The sequence below is a fragment of the Anabrus simplex genome, chromosome 7, assembly GCF_040414725.1.
Source record: "Anabrus simplex isolate iqAnaSimp1 chromosome 7, ASM4041472v1, whole genome shotgun sequence".
NCBI classification, from domain to species: domain Eukaryota; kingdom Metazoa; phylum Arthropoda; class Insecta; order Orthoptera; family Tettigoniidae; genus Anabrus; species Anabrus simplex.
In genome coordinates, this window is record NC_090271.1 from 152,696,729 (window position 1) to 152,716,140 (window position 19,412).

The following is a 19,412-nucleotide window of genomic DNA, read 5'->3' on the forward strand; positions in this document are numbered from 1 at the left end:
ACTCTCGCATATTGGAGAGGAGGCTGAGACAAGTAGAGGAAAAGTTGGAAGAAGAACAATGTGCTTTCAGGCCAAGTCGACAAACACACGACCATATATACACACTTAGAACCATTATAGAGAAACGACTTAGTCAAGGGAAGGATGTTCTAGCTGCATTTTTCGACCTAAAGGCCACATTTGACTCGGTCCCCAGGGAACAGCTTTGGGCAGCACTTGAAGACGAAAAGGTAACCAAGACTCTCTTATGCCACATTAGGAGCATGTACAGTACAGTCGTAGGAGTCGTGAGAATAGCTGGTGAATGCTCAGGGAATTTGAAATGGCAAAGGGAGTAAAGCAGGGTGACAGCTTGAGCCCTCTTCTCTTTGTGATCTTCATGAACGAAGTCATTAAGCAGTGTAAAAGAAGAACTAGAAAAGAATTAAGGTTGGCAACTGGAACATGAGACCAATATATGTCCAATCCCTGGTCTATGCAAATGACATTCTGATTTTGGCTGGGAAAGAGGAGGATCTCCAACAAGCTCTTACTGAATGGGCTTATGCCTTCCAGGACAGTAGGATGGAAGTGAATGCAAGGAAAACTAAGGTCATGCAGTTCACCAAAGGAGAAAAAGTACAGCTTCAGATCTAGTGGAACAATATGGATATTGAGCAAGTAGAACAATTTGAGTATCTGGGCACCATTTTCAGAGAGGATGGAAAATTAGAGGCAGAAATAAACAACAGAATTAGAAAAGCTAATCAAGTTTACTATGGTACAAACAAACAACTATAGAGAAGAAAGAAATTATTAGAAACACAAAAATGTGGGTATATCATGCCGTGTACCTGCCAATCCTCTTATATGGTGCAGAGAGTTGGATAGTGCATAAAAAACTAGAGAGCCGTTTGGTTGCCACTGACATGAGATATTTGCGGAAAGTTGCCGGGAAAACTCGAAGAGACCATATTAGAAACACCACAGTAAGAGATGAGCTTCAGCAGGAGCCAATAATGGATGTCATTGAGGATGTCATTTACGTCTGTGAATATTTTGTAGATATGACGTAACTTCGTCCCAGTTGTTCTTCGAATGTACAACAGCACATTTAAGGAGCAAGCATATATTGAATTCCTTGACCTACAACTAAAAGATTTCCATCCCTAACAACTTTTTAATGCTGTACGGCGCACTGGACTTTCATTGTAAATAAACGACGTGACTTCGGCCAAGTTGTTCTTCAATTGGAAAACAGCATCTTAAAGGAGCTAGTATATACTAATCTCCTTATCCAGCAACTCAAGGATTCCTATCTTTAACATCTTTTTAATGTGCACTGGACTTTTTACGTCTATGAATATCTAGAAAAAAACTACGTAACTTCATCCCAGTTGTTGTTCGAATGTACATCAGCACATTTAAGGAGCAAGCATATTATATTTAATTTCTTGACCTACAACTGAAAGATTTCCATCCCTAACAACTTTTTAATGCTGTATGGTGCACTGGACTTAAATCGTAAATAAATGACGGGACTTCGGCTCAGTTGTTCTTCAGATGGATAACAGCATCTTAAAGGAGCCAGCATATACTAATCCAGCAACTCAAGGATTCCTATCTTTAACATCTTTTTAATGCGCACTGGACTTTTTATGAATCTCTGTCATGGAGTTATTTTTTAACATAGTGCTGCACGTCTCTATAATTCTTTTCTCAGTATCTCACATGGTATTTACATTTACGAGACCTTCTGTGTCTTTACATTGTTTGATTTCTCCGGTATTTATGTTTTAATTTTGCTTTAGTCTGATGATGACCTAATATTAGGTCGAAACTAGTCCCTAATCTTTTATGTAATTTAAACTCTGTATATTTTCTATATGAAAAGGTGGACCTTAATAATACAATAGTTTAACTCTATTGTAATCACAGTTCAATATGGATTCTATCATAATGAAATTTTTTTCATTTAATTCAGTACTATCAGTCCCAAAGGGAAAATTGCATTCCATTTTCATCTCCAAAGCATTCGACATGATTAACAGGAAGATTCTCTTACAGAAATTGGATAGGAAATCACAGCAACATAACTAGACACATTAAAAACATACTAGTCTCTGACAGAACAATGACATCTGAGCCTATAGAACAGTCCACTGGCAGCGTAACCCGCTGAACCTGCTGTTGTTCATCATTGCTACAGCAAATATTGTAGAAATAATTCCAGGTCAAGTAATATTGTATATAATGGGCGAGTTGGCCATGTGGTTAGGGACGTGCAGCTGTGAGCTAGCATTGGATTATAGTGAGTTCAAGCCCCACGGTTGGCAGCCCTGAAGATGGTTTTCTGTATTTTCCCATTTTCACACCAGGCAAATGCCGGGGTTATAACTTAATTAAGGCCAAGGCTGCTTTCTTCCCACTCTAGCCCTCTCCTATCCCATCATCGCCATAATACCTGTCTGTGTTGGTGCGGCGATAAGCCAGTTTTTTTTAAGTACATGGATGCTGACGACATGGTGTTGGCCTCGAGATCAGAGCAAGAGCTGTAATTGGCATTCAACTTATTGATAAAATAGGTGGAAAAGAATGAGCTTCATTTCAACGAAGAAAAAACAACATCTATGACATTCAGGAAGGGAGGAAGGCCAGCAATATTACACACAAGAACAGGTCCATTAAAAGTGTAAGCAGCTTCAATTAACTCGGCGTCACATATCAGACGCTGGCACTGTAGGTATTTACACTACATATCAGAGACCAATTAAACTTGGCAATCAAGGCAATAACAGATGTCAGGCATCCGAATAGACTATCCCTTATGACAACAATGACACTGTTTTTTTTTTTTTTTTGCTAGGGGCTTTACATCGCACCGACACAGATAGGTCTTATGGCGACGATAGGATAGGAAAAGCCTAGGAGTTGGAAGGAAGCGGCCGTGGCCTTAATTAAGGTACAGCCCCAGCATTTGCCTGGTGTGAAAATGGGAAACCACGGAAAACCATCTTCAGGGCTGCCGATAGTGGGATTCGAACCTACTATCTCCCGGATGCAAGCTCACAGCCGCGCGCCTCTACGCGCACGGCCAACTCGCCCAGTAATGACACTGTTTCACCTCAAGATAATGAAGATCTAGAAGAAAAACTTGGCAATGTTAGAACAGGTTAAAGCAATCTATCTGAAGAAGGTTCTGTTTGTTTCAAAGTACGCACTTTCACAACTGACCTATGAATTGATAAGAGAACTATTTCATATTTTATATAGAGGAACTTTGGCTCCGATTATCTCTTCTATCCACACCAACATATGAACAACTTTTACAAGAATTAACGTCAAAAAAGAACAACATATGGATAGATTTTTATGCCACTGATACAATGGTTTATAGTGACTGGATATGTAAGGGGTATGATATAAGACACGTAGTCACTCGATTCACCATACATGATTTCAACTATAAATTGTGTGTATCAAAATGGTTCCACCAGCCAGGTTCAGACTGCATATGTGATCATTGTGGAAATCACTGTGAATGTTATCATGTAATGTACTGTCAACTCAGAGGCAAATCTTTACTGAAATTCTGTTGTGACAAGTGTGCACTCTGATAGAGTGCATCATGTATTTATTCTGTGTATACAATGGCCATTGGCTGCAATAAATGTTCCATTCAGATCTTTGTTCTGATCCACTTCAATGCTTCATATAGGCTATTATAACAATGGGTTCACCACACCCAAAGGCATTTTATATGTGACTGCCAAGTTTCAATGAAGCTGCCCTTAACCCGGAGAACAGATGCTGCCTGCTAGGTTTTGGTGGCATTTCCTCCACTGGGGGACCAGCACCAAACTAGAGGAGCTCCTCTGCCCAAAACTGTTGATCCCTTTAGATAGTCAGGTTATTTACTGCCACCCAACACTCGGCGTCGAGTTGTTGGTTGTAGAGTCTACTTCATCTTATAGCAGGTAGAGTTACCTGGCCAGAGTTACCTGGCTGGCCAGACAATCCTTCTTTCAATTATCAAATATAATTCATTAAATATTACCTCTGGAGGTGGTGAGCGTCGTCTTTTCTCATACTCCTTCCTCATTTCACGCCGCTTTTCTTTTAGGCTGTTCATGTAATCTACAAATTTCAGTGATTTTAGTTGTTTTTCCAATGCAGAGAGTTTTCTGAAATTTAAGCATACTCGAATAAGTATGATGGTTATAATTAACACAAAACAGGGAATGTAACAGTTGCACACAAGAATAAATGATGGCTCTATGGAAAAAAGAAGTCCCATTCTCCTCAACATGTTAATTAAGAGAAAATATTTCTATTAAGCATACTTTTTATCTCAAAGTGACAATCATACAAAATAAAGACAAATCACAAGTACTTGGATATATATATATATTTATACAACCAAACATACTCAACAGAGTATAGAATATAGTATAGAATATAGTATAGAATATACCAATAGAGCTGTTCACCTCTCAAAAGAACCAGAGAAACTGGGAAATGACTTTTGATCCCAGTTTCAATGACGGTGAAATCCTGACATTAACCTCCCCATGGTAGAGTGGGGCAACAGCTGTATATATATATATATATATTATATACAGGCAGCTAATGAATGCAGAGACTGAGTGTCACCCAGTATAAGGAGACCACCTTCTACCAAATGCCAACAGCTTCCTAGGAGGGTGGATGAGCGGGTAGAAGTAAGGGCACTATCTTGCCCTTGGAATGAGAAACTGCTCCTAAAGGCGGAAGAACCACTAGATGGACAATGGCAAAGGATTGGGAAGGGAATGGGAAACCACTCCATTAAAGACCTGAATGGGTATCCCAAGCATTGGCTGGTTGAGAACCTTGGGGCGTACACCCATGTCGAGTAAGAGTACCTGCTAAAACTCAAGAAATATTTGCCTGACGGACCACCTGCAATACATTATAACAAGCAAATCCTATTCTAATAGAAGGGGTGAGGGTGAGTACCTGGCGAATTAAAACTGGGACTACTCGACTAAGGAATGGCAATCCGGACAGAAAAGTCTCTGGCCCTCCAGGTTGGGGGTTGCACTTAGGGTTAATGGCTCTATTGAGTAAAAAAATTTTTATGAATATTTAACTTTTGCCTCGGATGAATAAGAATAGATATCAAAATATGATGACCGTGCAATGGAAATCGGCTTTACGAATAGGAACTTAGAATGTAAGAACCCTGTATAAACCTGGATCTTTCAAAATCCTCAGTCAACAGTTGGAGAAGTAAAGAGTGGGAATTGCTGCAATTCAAGAGACTAGATTATTAGATTAGTAATGAAAGTGATACCAAATACGTTAGTAAGAAAAGAAATGGTTCAATGAGGCATGTCAAGATGCAGTTAAAGAAGTGGTAATATGGTGTAATAAGTTGCTGCAGTCTAATAAGAATATAGATGTTGAGGAACTCTACAGAGAGAAACAGAAAGAATGTAGTAAATTAATTTGTAGAAAGAAAAAAGTCTACCTGAGTAATTTTGTGTCCAAAATTCACTAGTATCGTCAGTGCTGTCCTTTGAACATATGAATGAAAGACTATGCTATTTGTGGGTACATTCTAAATGGTTTAACATATCACTGGTGAACTGCCATGCCCCCACAAATGACAAGGATGACCATGTTGAAGACTCCTTTCATGAGGATTTGGTAGAACTAAGGAATAAATTACCCAAACATGATGTCAAAATGATTTTGGGTGATTTCAATGCAAAAGTTGGAAAGTAAGAAATTTTTGTGCCAACAATAGGAAGGGAAAGTCTGCATGATGAAAGGAATGATAATGCCACTAGGCTAATCAATTTTGCTACATCCACAAACACGAATGTGCAGAGTACCACCTTCCCACATAAACAAATACATAAGCAAACGTGATATTCGTGTAACAGTAAGATTGCCAATCAGAGAGATCATGTACTAATTGATAACAGGCATTGAAGCTCCATAACTGATATAAGATCTTACAGAGGAGCTGAGATGGGATCTAGTCACAATATGATAATTGCTTTTGTTATAATTAAATTGAAAACCTCATGCAAGTCACAGACTGAGGAAAGATGCAAAGCTGACACTGAGAAACTGAAGCAGGAGGATGAAAGCATGAAGTATAATGTGCAAATTACAAACAGATTTGATATTCTGGGAGAAGATCCTATAGAAGACATTGATGAAACAAATGACAATGTTTGTGAACGAATGTGGATAACGCGAAACAAATCATGACAACAGTAGCAATGAAAGTGATACCAAATGTGTTAGTAAGAAAAAAGAAATGGTTCAATGAGGCATGTCAAGATGCAGTTAAAGAAGTGGCAATATGGCATAATAAGTTGCTGCAATCTAATAAGAATATAAATGTTGAGGAACTCTACAGAGAAAAACAGAAAGAATGTAGTAAATTAATTTGTAGAAAGAAGAAAAGTCTACCTGAGACAACTAATAGAATCAAACCAAGATGACTACATAAACAGGAACATCCGCAAGATGTATGGAACTGACAACACAATTAAAACAGGATTTCAACCAAGTTTGAGAATTATGAGAGATAAGTCTGGAAATTTAATTGCTGATCAGGACAAATTATTAAATTACTATAAGGAATACTTCGTTTCCTTGCTGAATTGTGCAGATCCAGAAACCTGTATTGGTAAACCACCCCATCAGAAGAACAAATACCAGAGCCATGATATCAAGAGGTATTACAAAGTATTATAAAAACAATAAAGCTTCAGGTAGTGACAACATTCCTGCTGAGATTAAATATGGTGGAGAAAGATTACATGAATACATATATAAGGATATGGAACAATGAAGTTATTCCAAAAGAATGGTAGGAATAACTTATTGTCCCAACTTATAAAGGAGGGGATAAGGAAGAACTTCAAAATTACCGTGGTATGTCTCTTGTAAACTCAGCCTACAAAATTCTGTCTTTTATTCTTTTACAGCATTTAAAACCATTTGCTGAAAATGTTACTGGGGACTATCAGAATGGTTTTCGTAGTAACAGATCCACTACAGACAACATATTTGCACTTAAGACCATTAATGATGAAATGAAATGGAAATGGTGTATGGCTTTTAGTGCCGGGAGTGTCCGAGGACAACTTTGGCTTGCCAGGTGCAGGTCTTTTGATTTGACTCCCGTGGGCGACCTGCACGTCGTGATGAGGATGAAATGGTGATGAAGACGACATATACACTCAGCCCCTGTGCCAGTGAAATTAACCAATTGTGGTTAAATTCCCGACCCTGCCAGGAATTGAACCCAGTACCCCTGTGACCAAAGGCCAGCATGCTAACCATTTAGCCATGGAGCCAGACATATGTAGATTAATGTTGATGTTCAATTGTTTAATATCATACCAGATTATTTCATAAACTGCAATTACTGACAGTCACCTAGCATCTGTTATTACCGGAAATTTCTGTAAACAATTTAATGTTGCTGATGTTATATTGGTTCTTATATTCAAGAAAATTGTTAATGTGCACCCCCCTGGAAAAGATCCTGTGGGCGCCCATGCCTAGATGTTAATATAAAGTAAGATCTTCATTGGGGAAATCACATAAATATGATTGTAAATAAAGGGTACAGATCTCTGTACATGGTTATGAGGGTATTTAGGGGTTATATTAAGGATGTAAAGGAGAGGGCATATAAGTCTCTGGTAGGAGCCCAACTAGATCATGGTTCCAGTGTATGGGATCCTCACCAGGATTACTTGATTCAAGAAATGGAAGAAATGCAAAGAAAAGAAGCTCAATTTGTTTTGGGTGATTTATGACAAAAGAATAGCGTTACAAAAATGTTGCAAAATTTGGGCTGGGAAGACTTGGGAGAAAGAAGACAAGCTGCTTGACTAAGTGGTATGTTTACTTAAAAGTTTTTATTTAAAATGACCACCTTTTCAATATATAATACTTTTTGTTCCACATCAAAACTTTACATTGTTATTGATTTTATTATGGGACATGTTTTGCCCATGTTTAGGGCATCATCAGCCATGTTTCTTAATTCAATGAGTCAAAATATCCAGGATCCTGGTTATTTTTATCCTTATATAATCTTTAAAATTAATGCTGTCTTGGAAGTTGTTTAAAAAATATGCTTTTTGTATAACTATATGATTAATATAGACATCTGACTAGTTTTTTGATGGCTGGTGGATTATGCAAAACAATGATAATAAGTACTCTTATTCTGCTAAAAAGTAAGCATTGGTTAAAAATAATAGCTATGTTTAATATTTGTTAAAAGACTTCGGCAGGTTTAATTGCTCAGTCTCTACTGTCCACTCGTATGTTATTACTTTGTTGTTTGAACACGTAATCTTGAAGTCACAATCTTTGTGCTCCCATTGGAATATTGTCTAACTAGGGTGTCACAAATGAATAATGCCTAATAATTCTGTTAAAAATGTACATTACACTTGACAAAACATTTGTAATTTTTATGTTTATATTTTATTCAAAGTGACTAGTTTATGCTCGTCTGGTGGCCATGTTCGTTAAGGCAGGGTAGGGAAAGGGGTGGTATACAATTTCTAATCACTAGATTGCGTGCCAAGAGCCTGGATTAAATTCCAAAGCTCTCTGCAGTGCTCATATGGAGTGAGGGCATATGACGCTGTTGATGGCGATTCGTTCGGATGGAGACGTTAAGCCTTGAGCAGATCGCTTGATGTTATTCGACAGGTGTAGGCTATGTGCCGGCACCAGATTTCACCCTCTCCCTACTATCATATATCACGTCATTCATTTCATCTCATTAACTCCTCTGATGAGCATTAAGGAGTGAGGGTAATTGTTTCCACCTATTCAATACTAGTATTGAATGTAAATCTGGATTCAATACAGACTAAAAATGAAGTTTCTGACATCCTCTGATGAGGTTGACATCAGGAAGGGCACCCAGTCACAAAAACCCGCCACGACAGATTCATCTCACCTCATACCCGACCCCGTAGGGAAACGGGACAAGGGTTGGACAAACAAAAACATTGACTAGTTTAATTCTGCAAGCTTTAATGTTCAAAGGGTGTATTATTTTAAAGTTGATTGAATATGAATTCTTGAAATGTCACTATATTTTGTGCTCCCATTATCAATGTTGTCGAATCTGGGTCACCTTCTGAATTTAATTTAGCAAGCATATTAGTAAAATATTTTCGAGGTTATTAAGTTGCTTGTGTTGACGAAATTGTGGAGTAGCATGCCGCTTGTCGCTGTAGAGGTTCGAATAGGGGACTTCTTAATTTGTTAACAATAAAGTAGGAATCTTGTAGCTTCAATTTGAAGATTGAAGTTAGTTGATTGAGCGTCTGTAACGAGAAAAAATGTATGTCTTAGCAGTGGAGTGTGTGGGGATTTAAGTATGAATGGGGAATCAAGCTGGCTTTTACTTATCCCCTCGCCTTGCTTCCGGCTGGCTTGCCTTGATGACACTATCAGTTTGACTGGCTGTAGCTAACCCTGTGCGCCTCGTATTGTGTCTGTGTGGGGTACACGGAGGGGGATGGGTAGGGGGAGCGAGGGCGGGTGATGTATTGATTGTTCAGGGAGGAGTTTTTTCTGTGGTTGGAGCTTTCATGTGTGGCGATTTGTCAAAGTTTTGAAAGGTACGGTACTCTCTTTTATTTTTAATATTTTTAATAATTGTGGGATTTTATCGTATAGAGAGTTTTTTATGTCTACTGTAACATTTAAATTTAGATTTTTAATAAAATATTGGTCTATAAAAATGTAGATGTTTTCATACTTTTTCATTAATTTTCCCTTTTTTATATTCTTTAGAATTGTTAAATCTTGTTCTGTTGTCATATATGTTTGTCCAGTTTCCCTCATATGTACGCTCATGGCTGAAAAACTAGTCAGATGTCTACATTAATCATATAGTTATACAAAAAGCATATTTTTTAAACAACTTCCAAGACAGCATTAATTTTAAAGATTTTATATGGATATAAATAACCAGGATCCTAGATATTTTGATTCATTGAGTTATGAAACATGGCTGATGATGGCCAAAATATGGGTGAAACATGTCCCATAATGAAATCAATAACAATGTAAAGTTTTAATGTGGAACAAAAAATATAATGTATTGAAAAGGTGGTCATTTTCAAATAAAAGTTTTAAGTAAATAATATTTTGTCGCTCAATACGGGCCTAATAATGAGATTCATAACTTGTAGTAAGTAGTATGTTCTGAACTGTCAGTGGAGAGATAGTGTGGAATGACATCAGTAGATGAATAAGTTTGAGCGGTGTCTTTAAAAGTAGGAAAAATCACAATATGAAGATAAAGCTGGAATTAAAGAGGACAAATTTGGGCAAATATTTGTTTATAGGAAGGGGAGTTAGGTATTGGAATAACTTACCAAGTGAGATGTTCAATAAATTTCCAGTTTCTTAGCAATCATTTAAGAAAAGGCTAAGAAAGCAACAGATAGGGAATCTGCCACCTGGGTGACTGCCCTAAATGCTGATCAGTATTGATTGATTGATTGATTGATTGATGGATTGATTGATCCTTCAAGGCATATAATTCAATCCATAGAGAAGGGCTGTGGAACATCATGATGGAGTTTGGTTTTCCCATAGAATTAATTAACATGTGCAAACTGTGTATGGATGGTAATGTTAGCTGTGTTTTGCTCAAGGGTAGAAAATCAAGTTCCTTCCAAAATAAAACTGGATTGACACAACAGGATGCAACATCTCCTCGTCTATTCAACATTGCACTGTAGAAGATTATCAAGAAATTAGCTCTCATACCTGCTGGCATCATATTGGGAAGACAACATAAAGTCCTTGCATATGAGGATGATATTGCTCTTATTGGCTGCAAAAATTAGAAATTAGGCAGTTATTTGTAGAACTAGAAGAAATGGCAGCCAACATTGGCTTATGGGTGAATGATAAAAAGACATATTACATGGTTGTACAGAGACTGAATCATGAGGAGGTTGACAGATTGCCTTTGAAGATAGCAAAATATATATTTAAAAGAGTAGAGAAGTTTAAATTCCTTGGTTTATTAATCGATGAGCAACATCGAAGACAACAGGAACACTAAGCTAGAATTAAGAATGCAAATAAGGCATTTTACTTTATGAGCCCTATATTATGCTCCAAGTTTTTAACAAGGAATGCAAAAATGATTATCTACAATACAACCATTCGACCAGTACTTCTGTATGGTTCCGAGACATGGGGTATAACCAAGAAAGAGCAGCAGCATTTACAAGTTCGATCCTATCTCCCAAAGCTGGCGGAAAAGATCTAATTATGAGATTTACACCTTCTCTCAACAACACACTATAATGGGTGTGATAGAATCCAACAGACTGCGCTGGGCTGGACACGTACTGAGGATACAGGATAACAGAGCACCAGTAGATCTATCCAAAGGCTCTCCTAATGGAAAGACCTTCAGGAAGACCCCAAAGTACCTGGAAGAAGGAGATCAACAAAGTATGCCGGACCCTTGAAATTGATGACTGGGAAGAGCGGGCTCAAGATCGAGGAAGAGGATTGTGAGACCGGCACAGGAACTTCACATCCCTCAGAAGCCTATGGAGTAAGTAAGTGAGTGAGTATAGAGCTGTTCATACTGAACCGTATGAACAATTGCTAGAAATCTGTCATGAGATTATATTACCTTCTGTTTTTTCTAAGTAAAGTTTATAATGGTAGCAATAAAAACAGACTATTAGTGTCTACACATATACTAATCCTGTTTGAAAGCCACCAAGAAAGCAGCTCAAGGATGTTTGACAAATTAATGTCATTAGAATTTTATTCTTCCACTCTATGCATTCACCAGATTGTACCTATTTGGTACACCGTCTAGTTAGGAACTATACATTGCTTCTTCTCATACACTAAACAACAGTTATTTAAGTTACAATTCCTGACATATGAATTATTTAAAACTGAACAACAAAGAATTAGATCCTTCAAGGTGGTATAGAAGCAGTTGGATAAAATATTGCTGTCACTTGTTCGCATATGTGGAAGTACAGTAGTGGGATAGGTTGTGTAGAATTTGTCTCAATTTCTGTGGCAGGTTTGTCCAGAACAGTTGTAAATAGCACTGTGATTCCTAAAGATTCTATGATAGCTATAGCTAGCTATAGCTGATACTCTAACTGAACCCTATTGGAGGTCAAGGGAGCAGATCAACATTATATAAGCATCTAATGAGCACTAGATCAATATGCCAGTGAATTCTGGGTACTACATATTGAGGAGCAATAAATGAAGGTATCAGATGTCGTTAATGTATCTTTCGCTGTCACTGACCCCAATAGCATAAAAATTGATGACAGCATATTGTAAAAGGTGATCCTCCACACAAAAAATACACCCATAGAAATACACCTATACTTTCATGAGTGAAGCTAAGATACTCCTCCTCCTCTCTAAGTTTCTACTATATTAATACATTGCTGAGGACAATAGCGTAGCAAACAGCTGAAAGCATTTCCATGAGGGTATTTATCTATTCAAAAATTTTACTAAAACAGTCTATTCTACTGGAATTTGTTTCATTTTTGTTTTATTCTCATCAGAATTACCTGCTGGTGAATTATCAGGCATTGATAGGTCTCTCAGTTCTGTCAGCATCAAGTAATTGTAAAATTAAATGACCACTACAATTATAGCAGGCAAAGGTTTACCCTAGCCTGCAATATATTCTGTAGGTACTTTACATAAAGATATTGGCGAAGCTAAATGATTAAACGATTAAAAATGATGGTGACTATAGTCAAACCTGCATTTTTAATCAAACTTGGTACACATATGACTTAATACTATCTGGAAATAAATACAGTAATGTGGGAGTAAGACACACCTAGCACCCCTATGGGTGGAGTGGGGAGGGAGTAACATATAAAAATTATTGAAAACGACCTATATTGGTGTTGAATCCATACTTTTCAGTGTTGCTGGGATGAATTGTGACATTACAGATGCCGTTTATGTCTAAGTTCAGCCTCCATTGGCATGAGGTGGGGGGTGAAAAGGGGTGAAAATGCAAATGTCCCAAATGATCAAGATTAGTGCTGAATCCACAGTTTTTGGGTTCGCTAGGCTGATTGGTGATACAGTAGTTTCAATGACAGTTGGAATCATGTACATCATATCCATATTATGTAAATACATACAGATACCACTTAATTTTATTATCTATTTGAAGGGATCAACTACTTCCCAGACAATATGGACTGCAAAAGTGAATCACTTAATCACTACTGATCTGCATTTAAGGCAGTTGCCCAGGTGGCAGATTCCCTATCTCTTGTTTTCCTAGTCTTTTCTTAAATGATCACAAAGAAATTGGAAATTTATTGAACATCACCCAAGGTAAGTTATTCCAATTCCAACTCCCCTTCCTATAAACGAATATTTGCCCCAATTTGTCCTCTTGAATTCGAGCTTTATCTTCATATTTTGATCTTTCCTACTTTTAAAGACATCACTGAAACTTATTCGTCTACTGATGTCATTCCATGCCATCTCTAGACTGACAGCTCGGAACACACCACTTATGATATGGATAGGGAACCTGATATATTTGTCCCGAATGAGTAAATTTATAATACCAATATAAATGGTCCGTTATTGGACATTATAAATTTTCCGGCTAACTCATTCCTAGTTGCCAGCGTTTTGCCCAAGTGTGGTAAGTTGGGTTCATCAGTTGGTAAATAGCACACCCACCAAGACGCATGGCTAGTGCATACCGTGGAGGCCGCCGCGTAGGCTACTCAGAGCCACCGGTATAGCCAATGTACTATGAGAGACTTTGTCTCATTACCAAAAACTAATGCCTGTGTGGCCACCAGATGATATGGATGTTGATTTCCATAGGGAAACTGATATAATTGTCCGGAATGAGGAAATTTATAATACCAATATAAATGGTCCGTTATTGATCATTATAAATTTTCCAGCTGAGTCATTCCTAGTTGCCAGCGCTTCACCCCAGAGTGCCAAGTTGGGCTCATCAGTCAGTAAATAGCACACCCACTAAGACGTATGGCTAGTGCATACCACGCAGTCTACTCGGAGCCACCGGAAGTGCCAATGCACTATGAGAGACTTTGTCTCATACCCAAAAATTGATGACTCCTGGCCATCAGATGCTATGGATGTTGATTCCCATAGGGAACCTGATATAATTGTCCCGAATGAGGAAATTTATAATACCAATATAAATGGTCCATTATTGGACATTATAAATTTTCCAGCTAATTCATTCCTAGTTGCCAGCGTTTCGCTCCAGTGTGCCAAGTTGGGCTCATCAGTCGGTAAATAGCACACCCATCAAGGCGCATGGCTAGTGCAGACCGTGGAGGCCACCGCGTAGGCTACTTGGAGCCACCGGCAGTGCCAATGCACTATGAGAGACTTTGTCTCATTACCAAAAATTGATGCCTGCCTGGCCATCAGATGATATGGATGTTGATTCCCATAGGGAACCTGATATATTTGTCCTGAATGAGTAAATTTATAATACCAATATAAATGGTCCATTATTGGACATCATAAATTTTCCAGCTAACTCATTCCTGGCAACAAAGTTCAATTTAATGCAGAATTAACTGTTCTTATAGAACATTATAATTATGGCTGCTTACTATCAAGCATTTTTTCTTGCTCCTACAATGTAATTTAAGAAGGCAGCAGACTTATCTCATCACAAAAGATTAACAACAAACTAGCAACTATAAAAATTTATTTAAACTCCACTTGGAGTAATCAGTAACACTTTTCTTTGTTATTATTCTAATTAAGAGGTTTAAGCTCTAAGCTTATTTCTTAAAGGGTGTGACTTCCCCTCTCGGAGAACAATCATCAAACGAGAAATGCAACCAAGCAAGCAAAGGGCGCCAATCTTTAAGTTGAGGACTTAAAGATAAAAATTTATAATCAAGCTTGGACGGACTCTTATCAAAGGGGTGGGGTGATAGTACACTAATCATTAAGCAGGAGAATTAGAAATCAAAAGGCTAATTAAGGCAGATTGATTAAAGTGAACTAGAAAAATACTATTTATTATATTTACTATAAATGACGACGGTTTAACGAGAACTGAATTTAAAATAGAAAATGAATTTAATAAAAAAATTGAATGACTCTACTTCGCGAAAACTTGCAATATCTTTAACTCGCTTGCTCACCATGTAGTCTTGTTCTGCTGGTCCTTGGAAAGCTTCCCTCCTTGTAGCTGGAACATCACCGGTCGTCTTTGAGATCTCTTCATCTGCAGCTAAGTACCATTCCTGCCTTGCAAATTGCACCCACCACTAATTGGAAGATGACTTCAAAACTAACACTCCCTATTATGCTTTATCCCATATATTGGAGATAAGCCCTAAGTCATAGTTAGAAGAACCACCTTGGGTTTTATGGAGAGGATACTCAATTAAGAATCCTTCCAACTTTACTGAAAATGTGCTCTGAAGTTTCATTTCTATCTGGTTTAATACTACCTATTGACTTAGACTGGTTCAAACCGGTCTCGTAGCCGAGCTGTACGTACTTCCTGATGAGAGTGGCTATACACCCCTCATTCAGAATTTCTAAGTATCGAGACGAAGAATCGAGTAGAGGATCAAGTAGAATAATGTAGAATAATATCGATCAGATCAATAAGAAAATCACGTAGAAGTCTCGTAGAAGATCCGTAGAAGATGAAGCCAAGAGCTCCAACACGCCCTTTTATAACCTTCTCTCGCGCTAATTACAGGTCGCTACACGTGGTCCAATCAGATGACACGTCTCTCCCCACTCCAGATATTAGAGTTGACGGGTCTTAACCATGATATCAACTGTTCTTCTATTAGTCCTTTCACTCAGTATCCATGGCAACATGACGCTCCTTTGAAAATATAGGCGGTGATCAGTTTGAATAATTCTGGTCGAAATACGGTAGCTTACGTTAGAACGCTTGAACACGTGCTCGCTTTTCCCAGAACTTGGTGTCTAAATTTGTCCTTCCTTCTTCCTCGGTGATGTGGCAAGATAGAGGAAATCTACTGCAAGTTAATTTTAACCGACTGTCGCAAGAATCTAAGTGAATATTAGGATATTCAGCCCTCGTTTACAAGTCGTAGTTACAAAGTAATGAAATGATAGTGAGCAAATGATTAAACATGAATTATAATACAATTACATACCAAGATAAATATCATGACGTTAAATTCCTGAATTAATTACACATAATAAAATTAACATAATTACCCTGTAACGTCTGGAACGTTACATACGCCCCCATGAGTTCTTAACAAATATCACATGAGTTGAGAACTCACACACTTACTCCCACATTGACTTGAAATACCTCTATTACCTGCCCATTACGAGCGACAGTATTTTCATACAATTAATTATATCTCACTGTTTCCATATCTCTCTTAGACTGCTTACCATTGTGAATGTCTGTTATTTCAGTTCATCTTGAGGTTTAGATGCTAAATTATGCCCAACATGAGCAACTTTTCACTTTTGTAAAAAACAAGATTATCCTAGAGAATATAACATAATATATATACAATTCAGATTACAAACTCTGCCGAGTGTCTATTTGTCCTTTTACTCCCCATCTCTCCGACATTCTTTGCTAGATAGCAGTAACACGTTCTCTTCCAATCTTTTACATTAAAACCATGGAAAACTAATGATACAAACAATTTACACTTTTATCACTCTTTCGAATGTTTCAACCTTATCTTGAAGCATTATGCAATACACTTCACACAAATACACACGTGATTTAAGCTCACGGTAAAATTATTGCAAGTTAGAAATGCACATACGGGAAAATTAATTATTTGCCGTCGTCAGCTTTAATTAGCCTTCTGTAACATCTCAGAAAACAAATATATAAAATTTCATGGCCTCACATACGGAAAACAGATGATCTATCGTCAATGAACGAGCGTAAATCTACCGCCACACAAACACCTCCCTATTTTACAAACACAACTAGGAAATACCACCACAATTGCGACGTAAACTCATTCCGCTCGTAGTCTGACATAACAAGTAGCAACTTCCCCGAGTTACTGACCTATATCTCACAATCCGGTTCAGCCACCTCACACGACAGGTATCTCCGTAAACTACTAATGTTATATGAACCATTCATTACGCTCTCGCCATCCGCTAACTTGTAAGCACAGGGTCCTAGTTTTCTATGTACTTTGTAAGGGCCTCGATATAAAAGAAAAAATTTCTTTGTTACCTTATCCTCACTATTTGACAACATTGAAACTCTCACCAAAACCATATCACCTACCTCAAAGTTATCCAGTACCTTACGTTTCTGCTGCCTTTTACGTTTATCTCCAGATTTAATCAAGTTCTCCCGTGCCAGTCGGACGTAAAATTCAGCATTACGAGGTGGTTCCTCAGGCAAACCTAACACTCTCACTACGCTCTCGCATTCAATACACAAACGTATTGATCCATCAGACTTCGGCACGACAATTAAGGGATTAACATATTGACTGTTTGATAATTCAATCACATCGTCTGCTAACATAGCTTGAATTTGATCCTCTACGGCTTTGGCATATTTGTGTGGTTTCGGATACCGCGGTCCACTGAATGGAGTCTTATCCAGCACAGAAAAAGAATGTTCATACAGATGGGTAACACCAGGTTTCTCGGAGAAAATCTCCACGTGTTCACATAACACTTCAAATAACTTGTCCTTCTGGATTTCATTTAACTCATTTCTACTTACGGCTTCTTTCAAGCCACATATTTTATCCTCATTAATCCACAACTGACACAACTTCAGGCCCTCACTAGCCTCTTCATTTACTTTAGAAACCTCTCTCATTCTCCACACTGTACTAACTTCCGTTTTCCTCTGAATTTCCTCCTCAAACTTGACCTTGATATCCTCATTATTCCACCTCAAATTTAGCACTAGATCATTGTAATTTAACTGAGCCAATTTTAACGTTAACCAGTCAGATCCCAAGATAAGATCAAATATCAAATGCGGAATTACCAAACATATCTGAACGCTAATAGAATTATTAATGCAGATCGGGACAGCTACTTGTTTACAAATTTGCTTAGACCTCTTTCCAACAGCCGTAATGATGAAAGTAGACTTAACAGGCATTTCCTCCAACTGAATACCCTGTTTCACTAATGACTCATACCACTGAGAACTAATACATGATATTTGGCTACCAGAATCAATCAAAACTTTAACCCACGCCCCCCAGACTTTCAATTTAACAACGGGATTGACTACTTTATTACTTGAATCTCCATTATTCTGCTCGGGTTCATACAACAAATCGTCTCTAACATCTAGGTCATATGGTAACACTTTCATGGCAAGACACTTCGCTACCTTCGCACTAGGCTGGAATTCTGACCTAACATTACAGCCTCTAGTTAGTTTAAAGGTTCCCTTTGTGTATTGACGTTGGACTCATTAGTACATTGCTCTGGCCTCCGTTGGGAATTTCCTGTCCTATATTCAGGTGCTCCGCTCCTGCTGTTCTGCTGAGGTCTGAACTGATTGCGAGCTTTGTGATTCTGTGTTCTACCGTTATGTCTCATTCCGTTGTGATGACTAAAGTTCTGAATATTCTCCGTTCTACTCCTAAGGTTACCTAAAGCATCAAAACTGCCTAGTAGGTTCTCCATCTCCTGAATAGTTCCAACTTTTTGCATGCAGGCCGCTTCTCTCACCCTGTCCGGAAAATGTCTCAAAAGTAGTCTTACTACATCAGACCCCTCGGTTATACCATCTAAGTTCTGACAAATCATGACATGTGCCAGGAAGTACTCGGTCATAGTAACTCCTTCATGCTGTTTGTACCTCCCAAATACCACCCTTTCTCTCTCCCGAGCTTGTATCGCTTCATTCCAGAATTTCTCTCTAAACTTATTTCTGAATTCTTTCAGGTTCGTCATCGTCTGCCTATATACCATGAACCAAGACCGAGTTTCTCCTACAAAAGCATGGTCAATATTTTCCATAACGTCTTCCCAGTCCATAGACCCTTCCTCAAGACGCTTTTCAAATCGTTTTTCTATCATCTTAAGGAAATCTAGCGGGTTCGTTTTTTTCCCATTAAATTTAGGTAGTTCAATTTCCCTAATGTAGCTATTTCCTAGACATTGCCTTCCCGTGAAAACCTGTTTATCCTTTGCCACCTGTTTTAACTTATTTTCTGCTTTCTCCATCCGGCATTCTACATCTCTGTCTCTACTATCAATTTCTCTCTCCAAATTAACCTGCTTCTCTTTCAATGTCCTAATTTCAATCTTATTCTCTTCAGCTATCGCAAACCTTTCTTCACTTGCCCGGGTCTCATCTTCTATTCTAAGCTTTACCTTGTCAA

At 38.0% G+C, this 19,412-nt stretch overlaps 1 protein-coding gene across 1 annotated transcript in view; it reads right to left on the minus strand.

Annotated features, from left to right (window-relative positions):
- Positions 1-19,412, minus strand: part of LOC136877747 (uncharacterized) — a 110,866-nt gene that overhangs the window by 68,211 nt on the left and 23,243 nt on the right. Inside the window, exon 3 of the mRNA XM_068228732.1 lies at positions 4,037-4,163. Within this exon, the coding sequence (XP_068084833.1) occupies positions 4,037-4,163 (127 nt within the window). The remainder of the gene's footprint in view (positions 1-4,036; positions 4,164-19,412) is intronic.